The 22,035-nt window shown below is 41.9% G+C and overlaps 1 protein-coding gene across 2 annotated transcripts in view; it reads right to left on the bottom strand.

Annotated features, from left to right (window-relative positions):
- GRIA1 (glutamate ionotropic receptor AMPA type subunit 1) overlaps positions 1–22,035 on the bottom strand; it is a 306,836-nt gene that overhangs the window by 136,735 nt on the left and 148,066 nt on the right. For both annotated transcript variants that reach the window (XM_036240090.1, XM_036240091.1), the window contains exons 3-5: positions 19,835–20,074; positions 17,216–17,400; positions 11,582–11,635 (exon numbers count right to left, since the gene is read on the bottom strand). In XM_036240090.1, the coding sequence (XP_036095983.1) occupies positions 11,582–11,635; positions 17,216–17,400; positions 19,835–20,074 (479 nt within the window). The remainder of the gene's footprint in view (positions 1–11,581; positions 11,636–17,215; positions 17,401–19,834; positions 20,075–22,035) is intronic.

Raw genomic sequence — 22,035 nt, forward strand, 5'->3', positions numbered from 1 at the left:
CATGGTACAAATTCTTGAGCAAACTGAGACCCTCAAAAAATATATTTGGGGCCCTGGCCGGTTTGGCTCAGCGGTTAGAGCGTCGGCCTGCGGTCCTGAGAGACCCGGGTTCGGTTCCCGCTAAGGGCGCGTGCCTCGGTTGCAGTTTGTCCCCGGCCCTGGTCGGTTGTGCGGGTGGCAGCCACTCGATGTGTCCCTTTCACATCGATGTTTCTCTCTCTCTCTCTGTTCCTCTCTCTCCCTCCCACTCTACCTGAACAAAAAATGGAAAAGTCTCCTCCTCGGGTGAGGATGAAAAAAAAAAAAAAAAAAATATATATATATATATATATATATATATTTGGGGTGAAATGATGCTGAGTCAGTGGCAGTGTTAATATGAGACCCCGGCCTTCTGCTGCACCCCCTGTTCTAAAATTTGACATAAATTAACTCATTTATCTTTATGAGTTATGTTCCCACCTACAAATGAGGAAACTGAGGTCCAGAGAGGAGAAGTGACTTGCCCAAGATCATACAGTTATTAAGTAGCTGAGTCAGAATTCAAACTCATGTAGTTTCAGAAGGAAAGGAGTTTATTTTTTGGCTTTGCTCAGTTATAATACCAGGCCTAAGAGTTGCAAAGGTTTCCTTGATTTGGGTAGTATGGCCCAATGGAAAATGAACCTAGACTTTAGAATTAGAGAGGTTTGAGTTTAAATTCTAGCTTTAGCCACCCAACCTTGAAGAAGTTCTTACAACACCCCGAGCCTCCTTTTCCTCACTCATAAAATGGCAATAAAATCTCCTCTTTTCTTGGAGGGACTCAGAAACTCTCAGGAGTCTCTAGTGTGGATTATTCTAGAATATGAGGTGTGACTCCAAAGAGCAACATAGACTTGGCCTTGCTCAATGGGATGCTTGGGACGCCTAGGAAGTGAGCATCCTTTGGGCTCTGGGACTCGACTTTGTCCCCACCTACTGCAGTGTCTGCAGTGTGAGCTCCGGTGACCGCCCTTTGTTGTCACTGTTACAGTAGAGGGAGGGGAAAGCAGAGAGAGAGGAGGGCTGTATGGGAGAGAGGAGGGAAACTAGGATGCATGGGGGGGGGGGGTGTGAGCTTCTGAGCCCCCTCCTCGTCTCTCTCTGTTTCTGCCTCTTTCTTTCACACACACACACACACACACACACACACACGCACGCACACACACACACATGCACACACACACAGTAGAAATTGAGAGGCAGCAGTGGAGGGAAAGAAGCAACCTAGAACAGAGCAAACGGTTGCTCTAAATCCCAGCCTGGCTCTGTGTTTACCTTCTGATGACCTCTAACAGGCCACTTCCCTTGTCTGGGCCTTGAGAGCGCTTACTGTAAAATCCTAGGAACCCTTGGATTCTACAAACCAGGGCAGGGGCACACTCTTCACAGGACCACAGGCCATGTGGATGTTCCATCTTGATCCTTCCCAGGTGCCCTTCAGCCTACAGAGGCCTCTCAAGCCTCTGAGCCCCACACTCTGGCAGTTCAGGTGACCACTTATGGGGCTTGCATTGCTGTCATAGGTTGGGATTTTTCTCTGGGATTCATGTACAAACTTTGGTTACATGTTCCAATCTAGCTGGAAGACAAGGCCCTATTGCGTTCAAGAAAAAAGCCAAGCTGAGCGCTTCCTAATGCTTATCGTATGAGCCCAGAACAGTGCTAGATACATGGCCATACTTGGTCCACATTTGATATTCATGGGGTTCGCTGTTAGAACCACACCTGGGGGAAGGCTTGGGGAAGAGGAAGGTGTCCAGGCTGGAGGAGCAAACAGCAAAGAGCAAGCAGGGTGGGCATTTCCAAATGCATGACGGCTGCTATATGAAGGGGTAGCAGACGTGTGTGCAAGATTCCCCAGCACGCAGATGGAGCCAGCAGCGATGACAGTGACACAGGGCCCATGGGCCCCAGCGGAGAAAGACTGTGGAAACTCTCAGGGCCCTTTGAAAAGAGAAAGGCCTGTCTCAGGGAATGAGTTCCCCATCACTGGGTATTATTCAAGCAGGAACCAGATGGGAAGTGGATTAGAAGCCCTCTAGACCCATCTCTACCTGCTCATTTGCATATTTATAACTATTCATATTCCCACTATCTGCTTCTTTTAGTACAAACACAAGGATTTTGCCTTTAGTGCATGTGATATGAGGGTACAAACATTGTTTATTTCCTGAGAGGTCATTTCATTCATTCATTCATTCATTCATTCATTCATCATTCATTCATTCAGTGACTCCTTGAAGAACACCTGTTACATGAAACTCACTTTGCCAGGTATTGGGATTTAATCATTTCTTCCTTACAAAAAGGTACTTATGGGGAAAAAAAGGAGAAAAACATTATATAGTTGTGGATCAATTGTGGATGAAATTTAGAGGGAGTTGAAGGACCTCAAAGATAATTGCTTGTCCTCCGTTATTAACATCTTGTCTTACTACTACTAATGATGATGATGGTGATAGCCATATTTGTTATAATGGCAATTACAAATATTTATGGAGTACTTATTTTTCCCAACTACTACTACAAATACTTTATAATGTATTATCTTGTTTAATTCTCATGATACCCCAGGAAGAGACAGATAATATCACATCATTCCTTTTTTTGACAGATAAGTCAATGAAAGCTCAGAGAGGGTTGATAACTTGACTAATGTCACACAGCCGATAAGTATAAAGCCAGAATTTAAACTTGGGTCAGTTTCGCCCCAGAGCCACCTTTCCCAACTACTGCAGCACCTAACCAGAGGCTGCAGAAGCGAAACGTGACTGTGTGCTCCTGAGTTGGTGGGGAGAGAAGAAAAGGAGCAAGCTCAGCCTTGCAGAAGGCAGAGACAGCTTCCTCACTGTAAGGGGGCGAGGAGACCAGACACCAGTTTCTTCTTGGCACTGGTGCAGCAGGGCAGCAGCATGGACTGGGGGCTTGGAGGAACTGCCACATAGACCAAAGCCTCCAACTCTAACATTTCACAGAAGTTAGTCTGCAACCAGAAGATGGAGACAGCTGGCCACCCTGGTCCCTAAATACCCCAGTAAGACCACAGATGACGTATCCTCACCATCTCTCCCTCAGCTGCCTTATACTCCAGAAATTATAATTATAATTATAATAAAATACTATCAGTGCATAACGGAAAAGTTATCCAACAGGAGTCCCAGGTCTATTGCTGCAACTATAGGCAAAATTTAAACTCAGGCCCCCACCCCTGTACCTTCCCTCAGCTCCCCATGCTCAGAAGTCACAGGGCACAGTGGCAAACCTTGGACTTTGGAGTTTGATAGCCCAGGAGGAGAAGCCCAGCTCCGTCACTTTACAAACTCTGCATCTTATTCCTTCATCTGAAAAGTGGGGATAATCTTTGCCACCTACTGGGAAGGTGGAACAGCTATGTGTTTCAGTGTTTACAGTAGTGTCTGGAATGTAGCCATCATTGATTTGCAGCAGATATTGCCATTATTACCATTATTATCAGGGGCTTAGGGCGTTCTATTTCAGTGGCTCAAGTAGCTGGGCATCAGCTTAGCCTGGCTCTCTTATTCTTAGGTTTTTATCAGATTCCCGAGACCCAAACTCCATTGACTGGGTGTTTGCCTTCTTCCTCTGCAGCTTAGTCATATAGCATCTCTGAGCCTCAGTTCTCCCATCTATAAAATGGGGATACTGAATTCTATCTTACTTACTTCACAGTAGCATTGTGACATTCGAAGCCCAGTGGTGCGCTTAAAGTGAAAATACCACACAAGCTACAACCTAGTGTAAACATGGGAGAGATTGCTGCTATTATTGTTAGTCACCTCCCCTCCCCTTCCCGGAAGCACCAAATGGTCCCCATCGAAAGATAACCAATACTTTCATGTTTCTCAAATGGGTCTGGTGGACCCTTTATGAGTCCTCAAAGGTCTGCTAGTTCTCTATAAGAATTTTTTTAATGCTGTACTTAAAAAAAAATCTTAATGAGACTCTAACCATCAATATTAATCATCTGGTCATTTCTCCCATGATCTGAGCACTCATGTTTGCCGACCCAGTGACACCAAAACATGCAACTGTCAGCTCAGTGTCGCCAAAACTGGCTCTGCAGATGCATTGCTGGGGCCCACAGGTCCTCTGGGTCTAAGATTTGCAGCTGAGGTGCCACGTGGTAAGAGCTATGGAAGTTTCCAGCTGGAAGATGTCTGTTTTGACCACAATCTCAGAGCACGTAGTGAACACAGAGTCAGTGCTGGGGTTTGGCCCTCCAGTGGGCTCCAGGGCCCAGAGCTTCTTTAAGAAATAATGGCATAGCTTGCCAAGTTCTGCACAGTTCAAGTTCACTTCAGGGTATGGAAATGTAAATAAAGGTCTGTCCTATCGTATAAAATAGGAATGCATATATAAACACATAAATACAAACACACACTGTGTGATGTAAAGTTGGGTAGGTTTAGGATATGAAGTAAGAATGCCCCACCTATGTGGACCACTTTCGACTTTTCCAAACACGGTGGCATGTGGCAACATATTTTGTCTCCCCAATGACAACGGAGCAGAAGCTACAATTCCCCATTGACAGAGGAGGAAAGGGAGGACTAGAGAATTACCCAGGAACACCAAGGCAGCGAAGGGTAGTGTCTGAACAAAGAGCAGTGTTTTTGTTTTTGTTTTTGACTCCCTGAGCATTAGCTTTCCTCTCTGACCCCCATCTCCCTCTAACCCGTCTCTGAGCAGCCCTCGGAGCTGGTGATTTGAATCCCCCCTAAGTGATCTGTTACAAGGAGACTGCTGGTCCTTTAAAGCTAATGTCTTCAGAAAGGTTCAGAAAGAACTGCAAAATGAAAAGTGAAGCTCCTTCCTTTTGCTCAACCTTTCTGAAGCTCCCTTGGTTTCTAACTCTACAATTACACCCTAATCAGAAACACACTGAAGGAGGGGGGTCAGTTCCATGTAGCCACGGCTAATGATGTGGCGGAATTTCTAAAAATTATCATCTTATGAATTTCATTATTCCTCTGAAGGGGGAAGAAAAGCATACAATACACCACATAGTCGACTCTGTTTCAAACTGAATTAATTAGTAATTTGAAGCCTAATTATCAACTAATCTATTGAAACATGCAAGTCTCTTGTATTTGGATGGTATATGCAATTTGCATCCTATTAGCTGGCAGTTGTAAGAATTTGAGAACTCATTAGGTCAGGAAAGAAGAATGCAGATCAGAAGAATGCAGAACCCCAAGGCGTTGACCTGGTGATGCTGTGACCAAGGGGTCACTTGGCAACAGATGGAGGCTGGCGATGTAATTACCTGGGGTCTGTCAGTGGTTCTGAGGCCACTGATCTGTAACTTCTGTCTTTGCCCGGAGAGGTGATTACGTATGCTGCCACCCTTGTTCTGTGCATTCTCAAGCTCCAGGGTGCCCACACGGTCTGCACCCTGAAGTCCTGGAGTCGTGGGGAAGGCAGGGGTGCTGCCCGCTCACTGTGGTGCTAGGCCTAGCTCTATCACTGACTTGCTGTGTGACCCTGCCCAAGTCGTACTGCCTTGCTGATTCTGTTTTTCTACAAGCAAATGAGACTTAAATGGAGCTGACTTTCCAAGTCCCTTCTAGCCCTCAAAATCTGGGATTTGAGGGACATCCAGGGTTTTCTTCATTATAAAGTCAAAAATATCATCCTTGCAAAAATGTTTTTTTTTTAAGAGGTAAACTCTCAGCTCCCTAAAAGTCTCTGGATAGCCACCTTCCATTTCAAATGCAAACACCCTTGAAAAAAATAACAGCAGGGTCTAAATGAACATATCTCAATATACCCTCTGATTTCCAGTCCTGAGCCTGAAATATTGGGAGAGCCAAGCCAAGGATCAATCAAAGGGGAAGGAAGGGTTAAGCAGGGATATAAGAATGGCGACCAGGCCAGGAAGAAGGACAGCACTTGAAGGTTTAGCAGGAAGTTTTGGTCCCGTTTTTGGATTCTGCATTTTGACCTTTCCATACCATATACACTAGATCCTATGCCTTTGTTCTACTAGTGACTGTTATTCCAAAAATAAGTAGAAAATATCAGTTCTTTTGTTCAAGTAATATTACTCATAGAAATACTCATCACCAAATAACATGGCTAAAATGGAATGTGATAGAATTTTTTATAGATTAAAAGCTAAATGTCACCTCTTAATGGAAACACAGAAGATTTCAAAGAAAAACTAGGATCAGAAGCAAACTTTGCAGAAAAGCTACCATTAGGAAAAACTGACAATTGTTCAAATGGTCACATGGCAAAATTTGTTATTGATTAGAATATATTAATCAGTATAAAAATGTGTTATTGGTTTGATGGGAGATGAGCCACTTGGGAAAGCAATTTTGGAGTTCCTCAAAATGTTAAGCTTAAACAAACAGAAAGGAAAAAATGCTGAGGTAGCAATACTCATATCTGATAAAATAGATTTCAAAATAAGAGCCATAACTAGAGACAAAGAAGGCCACTACATAATATTGAAAGGATCTATCCAACAGAAAAATATAACCTTAATAAACATATATGCACCCAATATAGGAGCACCAAAATATATTAAAAATCTTCTGGAGGACTTCAAAGGAGAAATCAACAGCAATACAATCATAGCAGTGGAATTCAACACCCTGCTGACATCACTGGATAGATCCTCTAGACAAAAACTTAGCAAGGAAACAAAGACTCTAACCAAAGCACTAGACCAAATGGATTTAATAGATATCTACAGAGAATTACACCCCAAAACTACAGAATTCACATTCTTCTCAAGTGCACACGGGACATTCTCAAAGATAGACCACATGTTAGGACACAAACTACGTCTCTACAAGTTCAAGATGATTGAAATCATATAAAGCATCTTCTCAGATCAAAGTGGCATGAAACTAGAAATCAATTGCAACAAGAACATGCAAAGACATTGAAACACATGGAAAGTAAATAGCATGTTATTAAATAATCAGTGGGTTACCGAGGAGATCAAGGAAGAAATTAAAAACTTCCTGGAAACCAATGAAAATGAACACATAACAACACAAAATCTATAGGATGCAGCAAAAGCATTCTGAGAGGGAAGTTCATAGCACTACAGGCCTACCTCAAGAAGCAAGAGAAGTCTCTAATAGACTATCTAACCTCACAACTTAAAGAACTAGAAAGCAAACAAAAAGAAAATCCTAGTGCAAGTAGAAGAAAGAAAATGGTAAAGATCAGAGCAGAAATAAATGACAGAGAGACAAAAAACAAAAACAAAAACCAAACAAACAAAAAACCCAAAAAACAATTCAAAGGATCAATGAAACAAAGAGCTGGTTTTTTGAAAAGATAAACAAGATTGGTGGACCTTTAGCTAGTCTCACCAAGAAACAAAGAGACAGAACCCAAATACACAAAATCAGAAATGAAAGAGGAGAAGTAACAATTGACACCACAGAAATACAAAGGATCATTAACAAATATTATAAACAATTATATGGCAACAAATTTGACAATCTAAGCAAAATGAACAAATTTCTAGAAATATATAGTCTCCCAAAACTGGACAGGGAAGAGATAGAAAACTTGAACAGACCAATAACAACTAAGGAAACTGAAGAGGTAACCAAGACTCTCCAAGCAAACAAAAGTCCAGGCCCAGATAGCTTCACTGGGGAGTTTTACTGAGCATTCAAAGAAGAACTAACACCCATTCTCTTCAAACTATTTCAAAAAATTCAAGAAGGAGGAAGACTTCCAAACTCGTTTTATGGGGCCAGCATAATTCTAATTCCAAAACCAGAAAAAGACACTACAAAGAAAGAAAACTACAGGCCAATATCCCTGATGAACATAGATGCCAAAATCCTGAACAAAATACTAGCAAATTGGATCCAGCAATATACCAAAAAAATTATTCACCATGACCAAGTGGGATTCATCCCAGGGAGGTAAAGCTGGTGCAATCTTCGCAAATCAATAAATGTGATACACCACATAAACAAAATGAAAGATAAAAACCACATAATCATATCGGTAGATGCTGAAAAAGCACTCAAAAAAATCCATCACTCAGTTTTGATAAAAATGTTCAGCAACGTGGGATCATATCTTGACATAATAAAGGCCATATATGAAAGACCTACAGCCAACATCATACTCAATGGGCAAAAACTAAAAGCATTTCCCTTAAGAACAGGAACAAGACAGGGATGCCCATTCACCACTGTTATTTAACATAGTACTGAAAGTCTTAGCCACAGCAATCAGACACGTAGAAAAAATAAAAGGGATCCAGATTGGAAAGGAGGAAGTGAAAATGTCATTATTCGCAGATGACATGATATTATATATAGAAAACCCTAAAGAATCCATCAGAAATCTACTAGACTTAATAAATGAATTTGGCAAAGTAGCAGGATACAAAATTAATGTCAAGAAATTGACAGCATTCTTATACACCAATGATGAACTCACAGAAAGAGAAACTAAAAAACAATCCCATTTACAATCACAGCAAAAAAAATTAGGATACCTAGGAGTAAACTTAACCAAAGAAGTAAAGGACCTACTTCCAGAAAACTACAGGACATTGAAAAAAGAAACAGAGGAAGATATAAAAAAGTGGAAGCACATACCTTGTTCATGGACTGGAAGAATTAACATCATTAAAATGTCCATACTACCCAAAGCAATCTATAGATTCAATGCAATCCCCATCAAAATACCAATGACATACTTCATAGAACTAGAACAAATGCTTCAAAAGTTCATATGGAACCAAAAAAGACCCTCAATATCTACAGCAGTCTTGAAAAAGAAGAATAAAGTAGGTGGGATCCCAATACTGGATATCAAGTTATACTACAAAGCCACTGTAATCAAAACAGCCTGGTACTGGCATAAGAACAGGCATATAGACCAGTGGAACAGAACAGAGAACCCAGAACTGGACTTAAGACATTATGCTCAATTAATATTTGACAAAGGTGGCAAGAGCATACAATGGAGTAAAGTCAGCCTCTTTAATAAATGGTGTTGGGAAAATTTGACAGCTACATGCAAAATAATGAAACTAGACCATCAACTTACACCATACACAAAAATAAACTCAAAATGGATAAAAGACTTAAATGTAACCCATGAATCCATAAAAATTCTAGAAGAAAATGTAGGCAACAAAATTTTGAACATTGTATGTAGCAAATTTTTTTCACTGGTACATCACCTAAGGCAACAGAAACAAAGGGAAAAATAAATGCATGGGACTACATCAAACTAAATAGCTTCTGCACAGCAAAAGAAACAATCATCAAAATGGAAAGGGGACCCACTGTATGGGAGAGCATAATTGCCAATGATACATCAGATAAGGAGTTGATTTCCAAAATATATAGAGTACTCCTACAACTCAACAAAAGGAAGACAAAGAACCCAATTAAAATATGGGGCAGAGGAGCTAAATAGACACCTCTCCAAAAAGGACATACAAATGGCCAAGAGACATATGAAGAAATGCTCAACATCACTAATCAACAGAGAAATGCAAATTAAGACAACAATGAGGTATCACCTCATACCTGTCAGAATGGCCGCCATCAACAAATCATCAAACAAGTGCTGGCAAGGGTGTGGAGAAAAGGGGACTCTAGTGCACTGCTGGTGGGAATGCAGACTGGTGCCACTATGGAAAACACTATGGTGTTTCCTTAAAAAATTAAAAATTCAATTGCCATTTGATCCAGTGGTCCCACTCCTAGGAATATACCCTAAGAAGCCTGAAACATCAATCAGAAAGTACCCCCATGTTTGTAGCAGCACTATTTACAATAGCTAAGATCTGGAAACAGCCCAAGTGTCCATCAGTAGACGAATGGATAAAAAAGCTGTGGTACGTATACACAATGGAGTACTGTGCAGCTGTAAGAAAGAAAGATCTCTTATCCTTTGAATCAACATGGAGGGACCTGAGAGTATTATCCTAAGCGAAACAAGCCAAGCAGAGAAAGACAAGTATCACATGATGGGTAGACCTAGAGACGGGGAAGTAGGGTACAGACTGACAACTCTCAGAAGAGGGGAGGGGAGGGAAGAGATAAACCACAGAACTTATATGCATGTACACATAACTGATGGACACAGACAACAAAGCTGGGGGAAAAAGGAGAAACATTTGTAACAAAAATAAATTAATAAAAAAAAAAAGATAGCATAATACTGAAAAAAAAAGTTAAACTGAGAGTTACCATATAACCCATCAGTGCCATCTCTGGGTGTATACTCAGAAGAAAAACTTGTATGCAAATATTGATAGCTGCATTATTCATAATAGTCAACAAGTGAAACAACTCCAATGTCCATCAAGCAAAGAGCAGACAAAATGTGGTATATCTATATAATGGAATATTGTTTGGCAATAAAAGGAATAAAGGAATACATACTACGATATGAGTTCACCTTGAAAACATTATGCTAAATGACAGAAGCCAGTCACCAAAGTCCATGGATTGGACCTTTTCTATTTCCTGCAATGCCCAGGGTAAGCTAATGATGGAGTCAGCAGGTGTGCTGGTGGTTGATCAGTGCTGGGAGAACTGGAGTGCAGCGAGAAAAACAGCTCCTGGACATTAAGTGTCTTTTATTGGGGGATAAAAAAGCTTTAAAATAAGATTGTTGATGGTTTCACAATTCTGTGAATATATAAAAATACCATTAAATTGTACACTTTAAATGAACAAACTACATGGTATATAAATTACATCCCAATAAAGTTCTTTAAAAAATGGACTAAGGCAAAATAAAATTACATTAATTTAAATGTTTGATGTTTACATTAATTTACATGTTTAATGTTTCTAAAGCTAAATGAAATTAGCTTTGGGAAAAAAACAGCTGGAAGAATTACACTTCATGACAAAAAGGTAGACAGGCAAAACATGACCCAGAAGAAATTGAATTGCCAGAAATAATGGCCACACACACACACACACACACACACACACACACACACCAGCAACAGTAATTCAAAATGGCATGTTACTAGATAAAATTTAATATGTATAAGAAATTATTTGACGAATCAAGTCTTCATAACATGAAAAATAATTGCACCCCATAAAAAAGGCCTGCAATACATTAAAATGAGAATAAAATTTTAAAGAAAGACATCTCATCTATGCCATGTAGAAAAAGGAATAAAAAACTAAATTGAAATAATATTGTTCATGCTGGAAAACTGTTTCTGGGTACAGATTCATCAATACTAGTGTAATTATGGTTTAAATGTTTCTATCTGTGAACTAGAAAATGATCAAGTGTGGTGATTTTGCCCTTATTGACAAGGGGCAGCGTCGAATAAAGCTAGAATGGTGATGACTGATGAAGCCCGGGAATTTAGATTCACCAACAGCGTGCTGTACTTGGCCAAGCAGGGATGTGGAGGGGAACAGGGAACCTTGGTATTGACTGGATTCAGTATTGCAGCTTCAAATTTCCCTTTTCACCCATGCAGCTCCCCCCAGCCAGGAACCGCGGGAGGAAGCTGGGGCCCCAAACATGCAGACCACCTGTAGTGTGTTCTACTCACCAGATTTGCAAGGATGTAGTGGTAGCCAATGCCATTCTTCTCCAGCTTTATAATCTAAAAAAACACAAGGGAAGGGGTTCACTAATCATATTAGCAATGAAAGCCCCAACAGCAATAATAATAGGAACTAATATTAATTGAGTACTTACAATGTGCTCTGCCCTATCCTAGTACAATGTCACAACCACCCAACAATGGTGGCATGGAGACCCTGATGAGGAATTGAGGCATAGAGAGGTTAAATAAGTTTCCTACGGTTACCCAGCTATTAAGTGGCAGATGCAAGATTTAAAATCAGTTTTGTCTGATTCTGGGGGTAGAGTAGCATTATCATAACCCCAAGTACCCATCTGAAATGTTGACTTCTCTCCTTTCTTCTTTCTAAAAAATATTTTAAAAATATGTTTTTATTGATTTTAGAGAGAGTGGAAGGGAGAAGGAACAAGAGAGAAACATCCATCAGTTGCCTCCTGCACGCCCCCTACTGGCATGGAACGGAACAGGCAGACTCTTGGTGCATGGGATGACTTTCAGCCAACTGAACCACACTGCCAGACCACTTCTCTCCTTTCTTAAAGCCTTCCTCATGCATGGAGAGTCTTCCTGGCGAGAACAGTACGCTGTGTTGAATCTCCTGTCACTGCCATGACAACATCTGCTGCTTGGATGAACAGATGAATGGTCGAGTGGGTGGGTGGTCATATGGGTAAACAGATGACTCCACCCCAGCTCTTGACCTTTAACTCCATGCATGAACCACATTCCAATGCAGTTCCTGCTTTCCTTGAATTTTGTGCTTTCTTCTCTAAACCAGCTGGGTTATCAGACATTAATGGACCACTCAACCCAGAAGCTGAAAGGGAATGTCAGAATGGTCTCATCTCATACCTCACTGTACACATGTGAAGTCCAGGACCAGAGAGGCAAAGTGATTTGCTCATATCCCACAGCAGTCTGGTAGCAATATCAGGACAGGGACCTGACTCCAGTGAGCCTTTTCAAAGGATGCCCGATTATGGTTAACTATTAAGAGCCAGGGTCCTCAAATACCCCTCTATCCTGAATGTGCTGATTGTCCCTAATCCTTGTAGGCAGAAAAAATATTTGTGGAAATAATTACTCAGAGGTTTGCCTGGGTAGCCAGACATGCCACCCAAGGAAGAGCTAAGACTGAAAGCCTTGGTTCAGCCTCACTCCACCTGAAAGTTAACTTGATCTATGTCTGTATTTTATTTATGTATTTATTTATTTTTAGTTTTATCCTCACCCGAGGACATTTTTTGCACTTATCTTTAGATAAAGCGGGAGGGAGAGAGGGAGGAAGAGACAGAGAGAAACATCAATGTCAAGAGACACACCGAGTGGTTGCCTCCCACACGACTCCAACCAGGGCTGGGGCCAAACTGCAACTGAGGTACGTGCTCTTAGCAGCAACCAAACCCGGGGCTCTCTGGTCCATGGGCTGATGCTCAAACCTCTGAGCCAAACTGGCCAGGGCACTTATTTTATTTTTTATTATCAAATTGGAGTTAGTGGACCCTGCTCAGTACCTCCCCCTCTGTACTGTTGCCAAGAGACATAAAACATATGAGAATACTTGGGCTCCTCTGAATAAATTTTCAAGGTTATTGAAATCCACATTCAGACATCTACTTAATTGGATGTATGTGCATAGCAGTGCACATATTTTCTATGTAGGGAATAATTAAATGCAAGTGCACACAATGAATGCCTCAAAACAGTGGTTAGACTTTAAAATTCCAGACCACGGAGCTCAAAAACTATTGGGATGGTAGTTTCATTAATACTTCTTCATTACTTTCCATCTTCTTGTCAAATGGTTTGCTGCCTTTTCAACAACGAGATACCTTTATCAAAATCCTATTTAGATTCTAATAAACACGAAGGAGCAAATAAAAGGTATTTCAAAACCCACCATATTCAGGCAATGCAGTATTATAACCTCTGCAAGATAAAATTGCAGATTGAAACATAGGAAGCCAGCTGATGATTGATGACTTATGACCAATAAAAATGAGCTATTTCATATGGTTCAAACTAATACCAACCTGCTTACCCACTGACTCATCTACTTACCCACTGGTCTACCTTCCCTCCTTCCCACATTCCCTTCACAAACATTTATTCAGTGCTTACTATCTACCAAGCATTGTGCTGGGGGTTTTGTGGAAAAGGAAACAGGTATGGTGCTTGCCCTCCCGGAAGTGACAGTTTAGTGGGAGGAGACCCTTACTAAACAGATAAAGTGAGAAATGCACACGGGGTTATGAACTAAGAAAGTTGTTAGGAAGATAATTTATAATTTCACTTGAGAACATTGCTCCACCGACCCCATTCCTTCTAAGTTCATTTCCACTGGATGGCCTTAATTCACAATCTCTGTGTCTGGAATACTGTTTTATTTCTCTGTGATTATTCATAACCTTTGTGGCTGAGTTCTAATCCCTACTACTCTGCAAAACCTTCCATGACCAATTAATCCAGTTAGCAGATGTTCATTGAACGTGAACTGTATGCCAAGCACTATGCTATGGATAAGAGTGGCAAGGTCCCCATGCCCTCATTGAACTGCATTGATATATTGATATTTTAGTAGGGAGCCAGATGGTAAATATATAAACAGATAAATGAAGAAGATTTCAGTAGGTGAGAAGCACTATGCAGACAATGAAACAGAATGATGTGATGGTTGGCCTGGTCCCAGTCTCGTCTCTAACTCATTCTGAACTTAATGACTGTGTTATATAATCTGGTGTCATATATTGGTAAAGCATGATATTCTAATAACCCTGCTCTCTGATCATAAACCTTTACAGCCTTTTCACTGTTTATGGCATAAACTCCAAACTCTTTACAATGGTTTCCAAGAATAGTCACAATCATGTGTTCATCTTCCTATCATTGTTTCTCCATAGACACTCAGTGCCTTCTACTTGGCTGCTAAGCCATTCTATGAGCCCTGCCTGGGCTTCTCTATATATTCTTTTCTCCAGCTGAAAGGCTCTTACCCAGCAAATGGCTACCTGTAGATAGCCAGACCCATCTCATAGTTGGCATCTCTCTTAGAGCCTTTCTTGATTCCCTATTCTTTCCAGTCACTCAGAAAACATTTATGGAATGCCTCCTAGAGCTAAGCACTGCTCAAGACACCATGGATAGAGCAGGAAAATACAAAAATCCCTCATTGACTTGCATTCTGGTTGTGGGGCTGAGGTCAGAAACAGGCAATTGATTTTCTGTTGGGAATTTGGAATCACAATCTCCCTCCTTAGGCAGAACACTTATATTAGACCAAAAGGATCCCAGCTACTGAGGGTTTTGATTGATGCCAAGATATCAGGTGGCAGGTCAGGAGATGTAAATTCTAGACTCATCATTGTCACAAACTAGTCATCTGAACCGTGGCAAAGCATCCACCCAATTTGACTGTGAGTCATCGTACCTGTAAAACGTTGAGAGTAGATGGTCAATCAAGTGATCTCAAGGCCCTTTCAGCTCTTCTGTCTTACTTTCCAGAATTGAGGCATTCAGCCATTTTAAACGTTAATATACTACAATGTGAGATACCCATCCACACAAGTCACATTCTTACAGAATACAAGTTTGTCCTTTTGGCAAAGGAGGTAACGAAGCTGGAAAGTTGCATGTTTAGGAGGTTGGGCCCTGTAGGCAGACCAGGCTGGGTTTGAGTTCCTGCTTTTTTTTATATGTTAGCTGCAAGCCCCTGGGCAAGCATGATCCTTGTTTCTTCATGTATAAAACAAGGGAGTTGATAGACGCTGTCTGCAGAGTTGGTATGAGGCTGACGTAGGGCTGTGCATGGAAAGGCTCTGGCATAGTGTCTGGTACATGACAAGCACTCAGGAAATAGTAGCACTGACTTATCTCCACTATGGAATGATATAGGACAAGGCATCAGTCTACTAAGAATCCCCAATTATCATTCAGCACTGTCTCCACTTCTATCTCATCTATTATCAGCATTGTAGGACAGGGACCTTCATTCCCATTTTACAGATGAGAACACTTATGCCCAAGAAGGAGTGACTCAAGAAGACGGTATTGTTGGCAGTATGAATAGCAGAGACAGGCAGTGCTCACATATATCACCTTCTGTGGGGCAGGCTCTGTTCCCAGCGCTTTATATGTATAGAGTCTTTTAATGCGCACAGGAGCCCCCTAAAGGAAGCTATTGTTAGTATCCCCATTTACAGATCAGGAGCCCGAGATGTAGAAAGATTAAAAAAACATGGCTCATTGTCACAGAGCTAATAAATACTAGAGCTGGGTTTGAATCTCAGCCACCCTGGCTCCTGGGTCTCTGTCCCCCACCTTTTTTTTATCCTCACCTAAGAACATTTTTGCATTCATCTTCAGATAGAGAAGGAGGGAGAGAGGGAGGAAGAGAGAGAGAGAGAAATATCGATGTGAAAGAGACACATCAACTGGTTGCCACCCGCACGACTCCAACGAGGGTCGGGGACAAACTGCAACCAAGGTACATACCCTTAGTGGGAACCAAACCAGGTCTCTCTGGTCCCTGGGCCGATGCTCTAACCACTGAGAAAAACCAGCCAGGGCCTGGGTCTCTGCTCTTAATCACCCCCTTAGACTGCATCATTGAACTAGAATTCAAATCCCCTGACTCCAGGCCGGAGAACTCCCATCTCAGTGGAAACCATTTTTTGCTGGTTTCTCTTTCCCAGAGGGGAGGCCAGACCCACACTTTATAAAGTGGAACACAGAGTTAATGCCTTAAAGAATCGCTGACTTTCAAAATCCCTCCTGTTCTGTTGTTGAGACCTCTGAGTGATTGCTGAGTTGGTGTTGAGATTCCCTGTGGAGGCAGCAGAGGTCTTGAGGGCCATTAACAAGCTTTGTCATGTTGTCAAGTACCCAAAACTACCATCTTTCATTATATAGCACTATTCAAAAATGATTGCAGAATATACTTCCTTGCTAGCTCATCTGAATACACACACGTAATTTAAAAAGACAGTGATCTGCACAGAAGCCTGCTCCTTCTGTGATAGGCACATGCTTTAGTTCTGAGAACCGGAAGAAGCTTGGCTTAGAGACCTCTGGCTGAAAACTGATGAGGCTACAGTGCCCTTTCACAGAGCGTACAATCAATGGATTTCCCAGACACAGGCGAGTGTTCAAGGAAACAGTAGAAAGGGAGGTGCCTGCTGCCTCCTTAGGCTCTTAAAACAGGTCAGCGGGCCAAATGAGCGAGATGGCCAATGCAGGATCAGTGACTGACAGGACCCAGAGCTGAACCCAGGAACCTGGCTCCGCAGGCTGTGTACCCAATGCAAGAGCCCTTCACAAACTCTACTCTACAACGTAATTCTCTTTTTAACAATAAAGGGAAACACTGGAAGTGAGGTTTTGGTCAACTGCTCTGAGATCCATAGGAAGCCCTATGTGAAGGCTCCCACTGTTTCATAAAATTTCAGAATTAAAGTTTATGAATTACAGACTGTGAGAAAGAAGGCATCTGGCCTCATCTAGTCAAGAACTCTCTTTGTAACACTCCAGGCAAAAGGTTGCTCAGGTCTCCCTTGAACCATCGCCCCCCCCCCCGCCCTGAGCCTCTGCCGTGTTCACTACCTGGCCCAGGATAGCATTGAGGCGTTCCGATTCACAGTCCACCACCACCAGCCGCTCCTTTTTCTTCTCCAGGTCCTGAAAGAGCATCCGGTATCCCTCTTCCGTGGTTGTCAAAATGTTTACTGCTGTCACCTGCCAGTTCTTCTCAGCAGCTGTGTCCAGGACTTTCTGCAGGACGGACAGACCTGGAGGTCCGGTGAGTAGGAGAGAAGTGGCATTTAGTAACTGCTTCTTAAATGTGCTGGCCTGATATCTAAACGGCACCTAATAACTGTCCGTTACATTCGTGAATGTTCAGTATTATCTCAGAACCTAATATTTTGCCTCTCACATAGTTGGTATTCAACTGAATTCAATTATTGTCTTCAAATTTGTAGCCTAATGATAGAGGAGCCCATTACTTAAGGTTGCTTTGATTAATCTTTGCGACATAGATGGTGTATTAGTTTCTTACTGCTGCTGTAACAAATTACCACAAACTTGGTGGCTTAAAACAATACACATTTATCATCTCATACTACTGGAGGTCTGATGTATCTTCCCAGACTAAAATCAAGGTGTCAGTAGGGCTGTGTGGCTTTCTAGAGTTTGAGGGGAGAATATCTTCTTGGCTTTCCAGCATCATGCCTGCATTTCTTGGCTTATGGCCCCTTCCCTCTTCAATACCAGCAGTGACTGGTCATGTCTTTTTCACATCTCACTCTGCTTCTGCCTCTGACTTCCACATTTAAGGGCCCTTGTGGTAACATTGGGCCCAGACAAATAATCCAGAATAATCTATTTTAAGGTCAGTGATTAGCAAATTTAATTTAATCTGTGACCTTCATCCCTTTTACCATTTAATAAAACATATTCACAGGTTCTATCTGCCTACATAAGATGGTTATTTCTCTCTTGCATTATTAATCAATCTTTTGTACATATATTATTTCTGTCTCCCTGTAATACTGCTTATCCCTCCCACAGTGACCAACATGGTGCCAGGCCTCAAGTGTCATTTTTTGATTAATTGTGTTATGCTTGCCTCTTTTTGTTTCTCTTTTAGTACAAATTGTTTCAATGTGGTATTAAAAGTTTACTATCTGTCTGGCACTGTTTTGCTAGCTTTCCTGCCTCCAATTTACTTAATCCTGTGAGGTAGTTACCATCATTAGCCCTGTTTCACAAATGTGGGAATTGAGGCTCAGAGAGATTGAGTCATTTGACCAGAGTCACACAGCTAACGAATGGCAGAGCTCAGAGCTCAGAGTTCCAAGATAGGCGAAGCCCTTGTAAGAGCGTGGGTGCTTCTGCCGACCCCAGAGCCGATCCCCGGTCATTGAAGCTACACCTTTCTGCCTTTGCCACTTCCACGATTCAAGTTTCACTGTGTCGCAAAGCTATACTGAAACAGCCTTTGTGCAGGGGTCCTCACAATGGCTGCTACTGAGAAGGAAAATCATCAAACTAAGGAGAGGAAAGAAAAATCTAAGAAAATAGAGTGCTCTGGTCTCTCCTACGGCTCCTCATTATCTGAATAATGCCTGCCTAACTCTTCTCGAAAAACCATCTCACAGGCCACCCTCCTGCTCACATGCCTTCTAAGCCTTCCAACAGGCAATCTCCTAGAAAACCTCCCTTTTGCTCAGGAAAGAAATACCCCCTTTCTCAGTTTCTAGATTTTGCATGAACCATTTATTTACTTGTACCTATAAGAACTGAGTTCTTTTGAGCTATTTAGTACACACGGGGAAGTGCAATAGAACCACCATAGGAGTTAGAAAAAAGAGCAGAGTTCCCATGTAAGGATCAGGAACTAGAGAAAGTGGTAGTCGAGCAGGCTGGAAAAGAGAGGAAGGATTTGCATATGTAGATTTGAGATGGAAGAGCATTCCAGAAAATGGGAACAGCAAAAGTAAAGACTCAGAGAAGAAAACAGTATAGGAAACATGAGGAGAATGTGATGTAAAATTCAAAATTTAGGTGGAGGCAGAATTAGAAAGGCCTAGGAGGGTACATGATGATAGTGGTGGTGATGATGATCACAGAAGCTAACTTATATAGGACTTTGAGCATTTATTCTGTTTCAGATACTGACAAGCACTCTGTAGTCATTCTCTCATTGAATCCCCACGACAACCTTAGGAGGTAGAGATTAGGTGTAAGGTCGAGATTAGTTATGAGATAGAGATGAGGAAATGAAGGCATAGAGAATTTTATCCCTGTTACATGAATGGTTAAAGTGAGGCAGAGTGTTTGCCCAAAGCCAAACAGCTGGAGAGAAGAGAACACAGAATTCAATCCAGCTCTGTCTGACTCATGTTTATGCTCCTAACATCCTTGACATGAGCCATAAGCTGTCCAACTGAGGTCCTTGGACTTTAAGTCTGGACTCAGGAGCCATGGAAGCTTGGCGAGCTGTAGAGAGACACAGTGCTTTAAGAGGATTACTCTCTCAAAGGATGTGTTTCCACACTATGAGTTAGAGATCAGCCACCGGAAAATCAGTCCATAGAAATAAAGCATTTCTGGAATATTTCCCCAATGCTTCTCGGAGAGGCAAGAAGGCATCATTTTTCTTCCTGCTGGTAGTTTTCTCTCCAGCTTTCAGCAGTCTCCCTCTCCTGGTCCCTGGCTTACCCCGGTCAGCATCGTAAATGTAGACAAATTTCTGCCACTTGTAATGGTCAATAATACTGATGAGGGCATCCTGCAGCTCTGGGCGCAGCTGAAGGACAAACTGGTTGGATGTGTCAACGGGAAAGCTTGGCGTAATGAAGCACACATGTAGGGCCCCGCAGAAGGAGGTCAGCATGTTGACGGTCCTCCGTTCATAAAACCCAAAGATGGCATAGACTCCTTTGGAGAACTGGGAACAGACTGGAAGAGAAGAGAAGGATTAATGGATAGAAGATATTGCAAATAAGCTGTCAAGTCACTCCAAAATGAATCCGTTTACTAGTCCATCATCTGACCCATCATCTAGCCATCTACCTATCCAACCAACCAATCCATCCATTCATCCTTTCAACCCACCAATCCATCCAGCTGCCCATCTATTCTACCCATCTATGTATCCCACTCACCCATTCCTCTGTGCAACCCAAACACCTCTCCATCGAATTCAGTGTTTATTAGGTGCCAAGTCCATGCCCAATGTCATCATGGTTATTAGGTATAAATGTGCACAAAGTATTTTCATATGTTCTCTCACTTTATGTCTATGACCATCTCACCGAGGTAGGAAAGGGACCACTGGTCACCTCTTAAAGAGGACAACCAGGGCCCAGAAACTTAAGGAACATGTCCAACTAGCACAGCTGGGCCATGTGAGTTAGGGAGCTATCTTGACCTCAATCCAGTGATTTTTCCATGACACGGTCCATCACTTTCAGGTAAAGCAGAAAAGGATGCTACAGGAAGAAAGAGGTCTGCCAGCTTGCTGCCGATTCATGTTTAAGAAAATAAGTGTTGATTTTCCCAGCCTACCCTTAGCTATCGGAGTACGTTTCTCCGCTGATGTGCGTTTTGTGTCTGTACATCCTGCTCACTGATGTTTCAGGCGCCCTAGTGTACCAGCCATAGTAATAGCTTAGCTGTGTGAACATCTCCATAGGAACCATATTGTAAGGTCCCAGAGCAGTTACCGATTCTGGGTTGAGTCAGTTACTCTGCTAGTGAGAATACAATGAAAAACAGAAGTCATGCGTTCAAATTCCAGGTCAGTTGGTTACCGAGCTTATTTTTTATTTAATTATTTTCCAAACAGAAGCTGAGTTTATTAAAATAAACCATTTTTATGATGAATAAGCTCACTAGAAAATAAGAAAAGCTCCTGTGTGAAGCAAATGATGCACATGAAAAGAACGTGGAGCTAAAACCAGAGGCACGAGGAACAAGCAAACATGGAAGGCAGGGCTGACCGACAGACAAATGCCACTGTCAGTTCTGAGGTGGAGGAACAGCCTTGGTTACTGGTAACACTGACGAGCCGCTTCTGAGATGGCTAGAATAACGTAGGCCCTTCCCAGGGAACTAATATTACAAACTAATTTTTAACCAAATATATAAGGTTGCTCTCATTTTTTATTTCTTCTTTTTTTATTAATTTTTTCTGGTAACATTGGTTAATACCATTATCTACTGTTCACATGTGCACCAATATGAGTTGACATCTATGTACTGTATTCTGTGATCCCTGCCGGAAGTTTCCTTCCATTGCCTATATTTGACCCCCTTTACCCACTTCATCCTCCCTACACCTTCTCCCCACTCTGGTAATCATCTTCTGTTGTTAAAGCTCAATATATGATACAGAATGAGGGGTTCACAGTCTTTACCCAGCCAGGTGACCAACCCCCAACACCATCCCCAATGCCTGAAAATGACCTCCCAGTATGAATGGTGAAGCAGATGAGTCTTCCTCATCACATTAACACTCTTTAGAGTAATTTTTCTGTTTCATTTTCACATATATTAGACTATTGAGTCTGCATCACGACCCCCGTGACTTTGGAAGTATCATTTCCTTTTTAAAGCTAAAAGTTAATGTCCTTCAATCCTTTGCTCTCTTTACCACGTCACCTGCTTGCGTGCCCCTCTTTGCCTTGTATGTGGGGCCTCAAATTATGCTCCAGAAGACTTGTCCAAATGTGTTCCATGACACCTTATTCTCACAGATGCTTTTTAAAAAACAAAAGGTTTATTTGGTCAGATAAATTTAGAAATGATGCATAACTTGTCTTCATCTTGGAGGCTCATACTGCACACTAACTATGTAAAAGATTGTGAAGGACCCTGGCTGGCAGCTCAGTGGTTAGAGCACTGGCCTGTGCACCGAA

The sequence above is a fragment of the Molossus molossus genome, unplaced genomic scaffold (genome assembly GCF_014108415.1).
Source record: "Molossus molossus isolate mMolMol1 unplaced genomic scaffold, mMolMol1.p scaffold_m16_p_4, whole genome shotgun sequence".
In the NCBI taxonomy this organism is placed as follows: domain Eukaryota; kingdom Metazoa; phylum Chordata; class Mammalia; order Chiroptera; family Molossidae; genus Molossus; species Molossus molossus.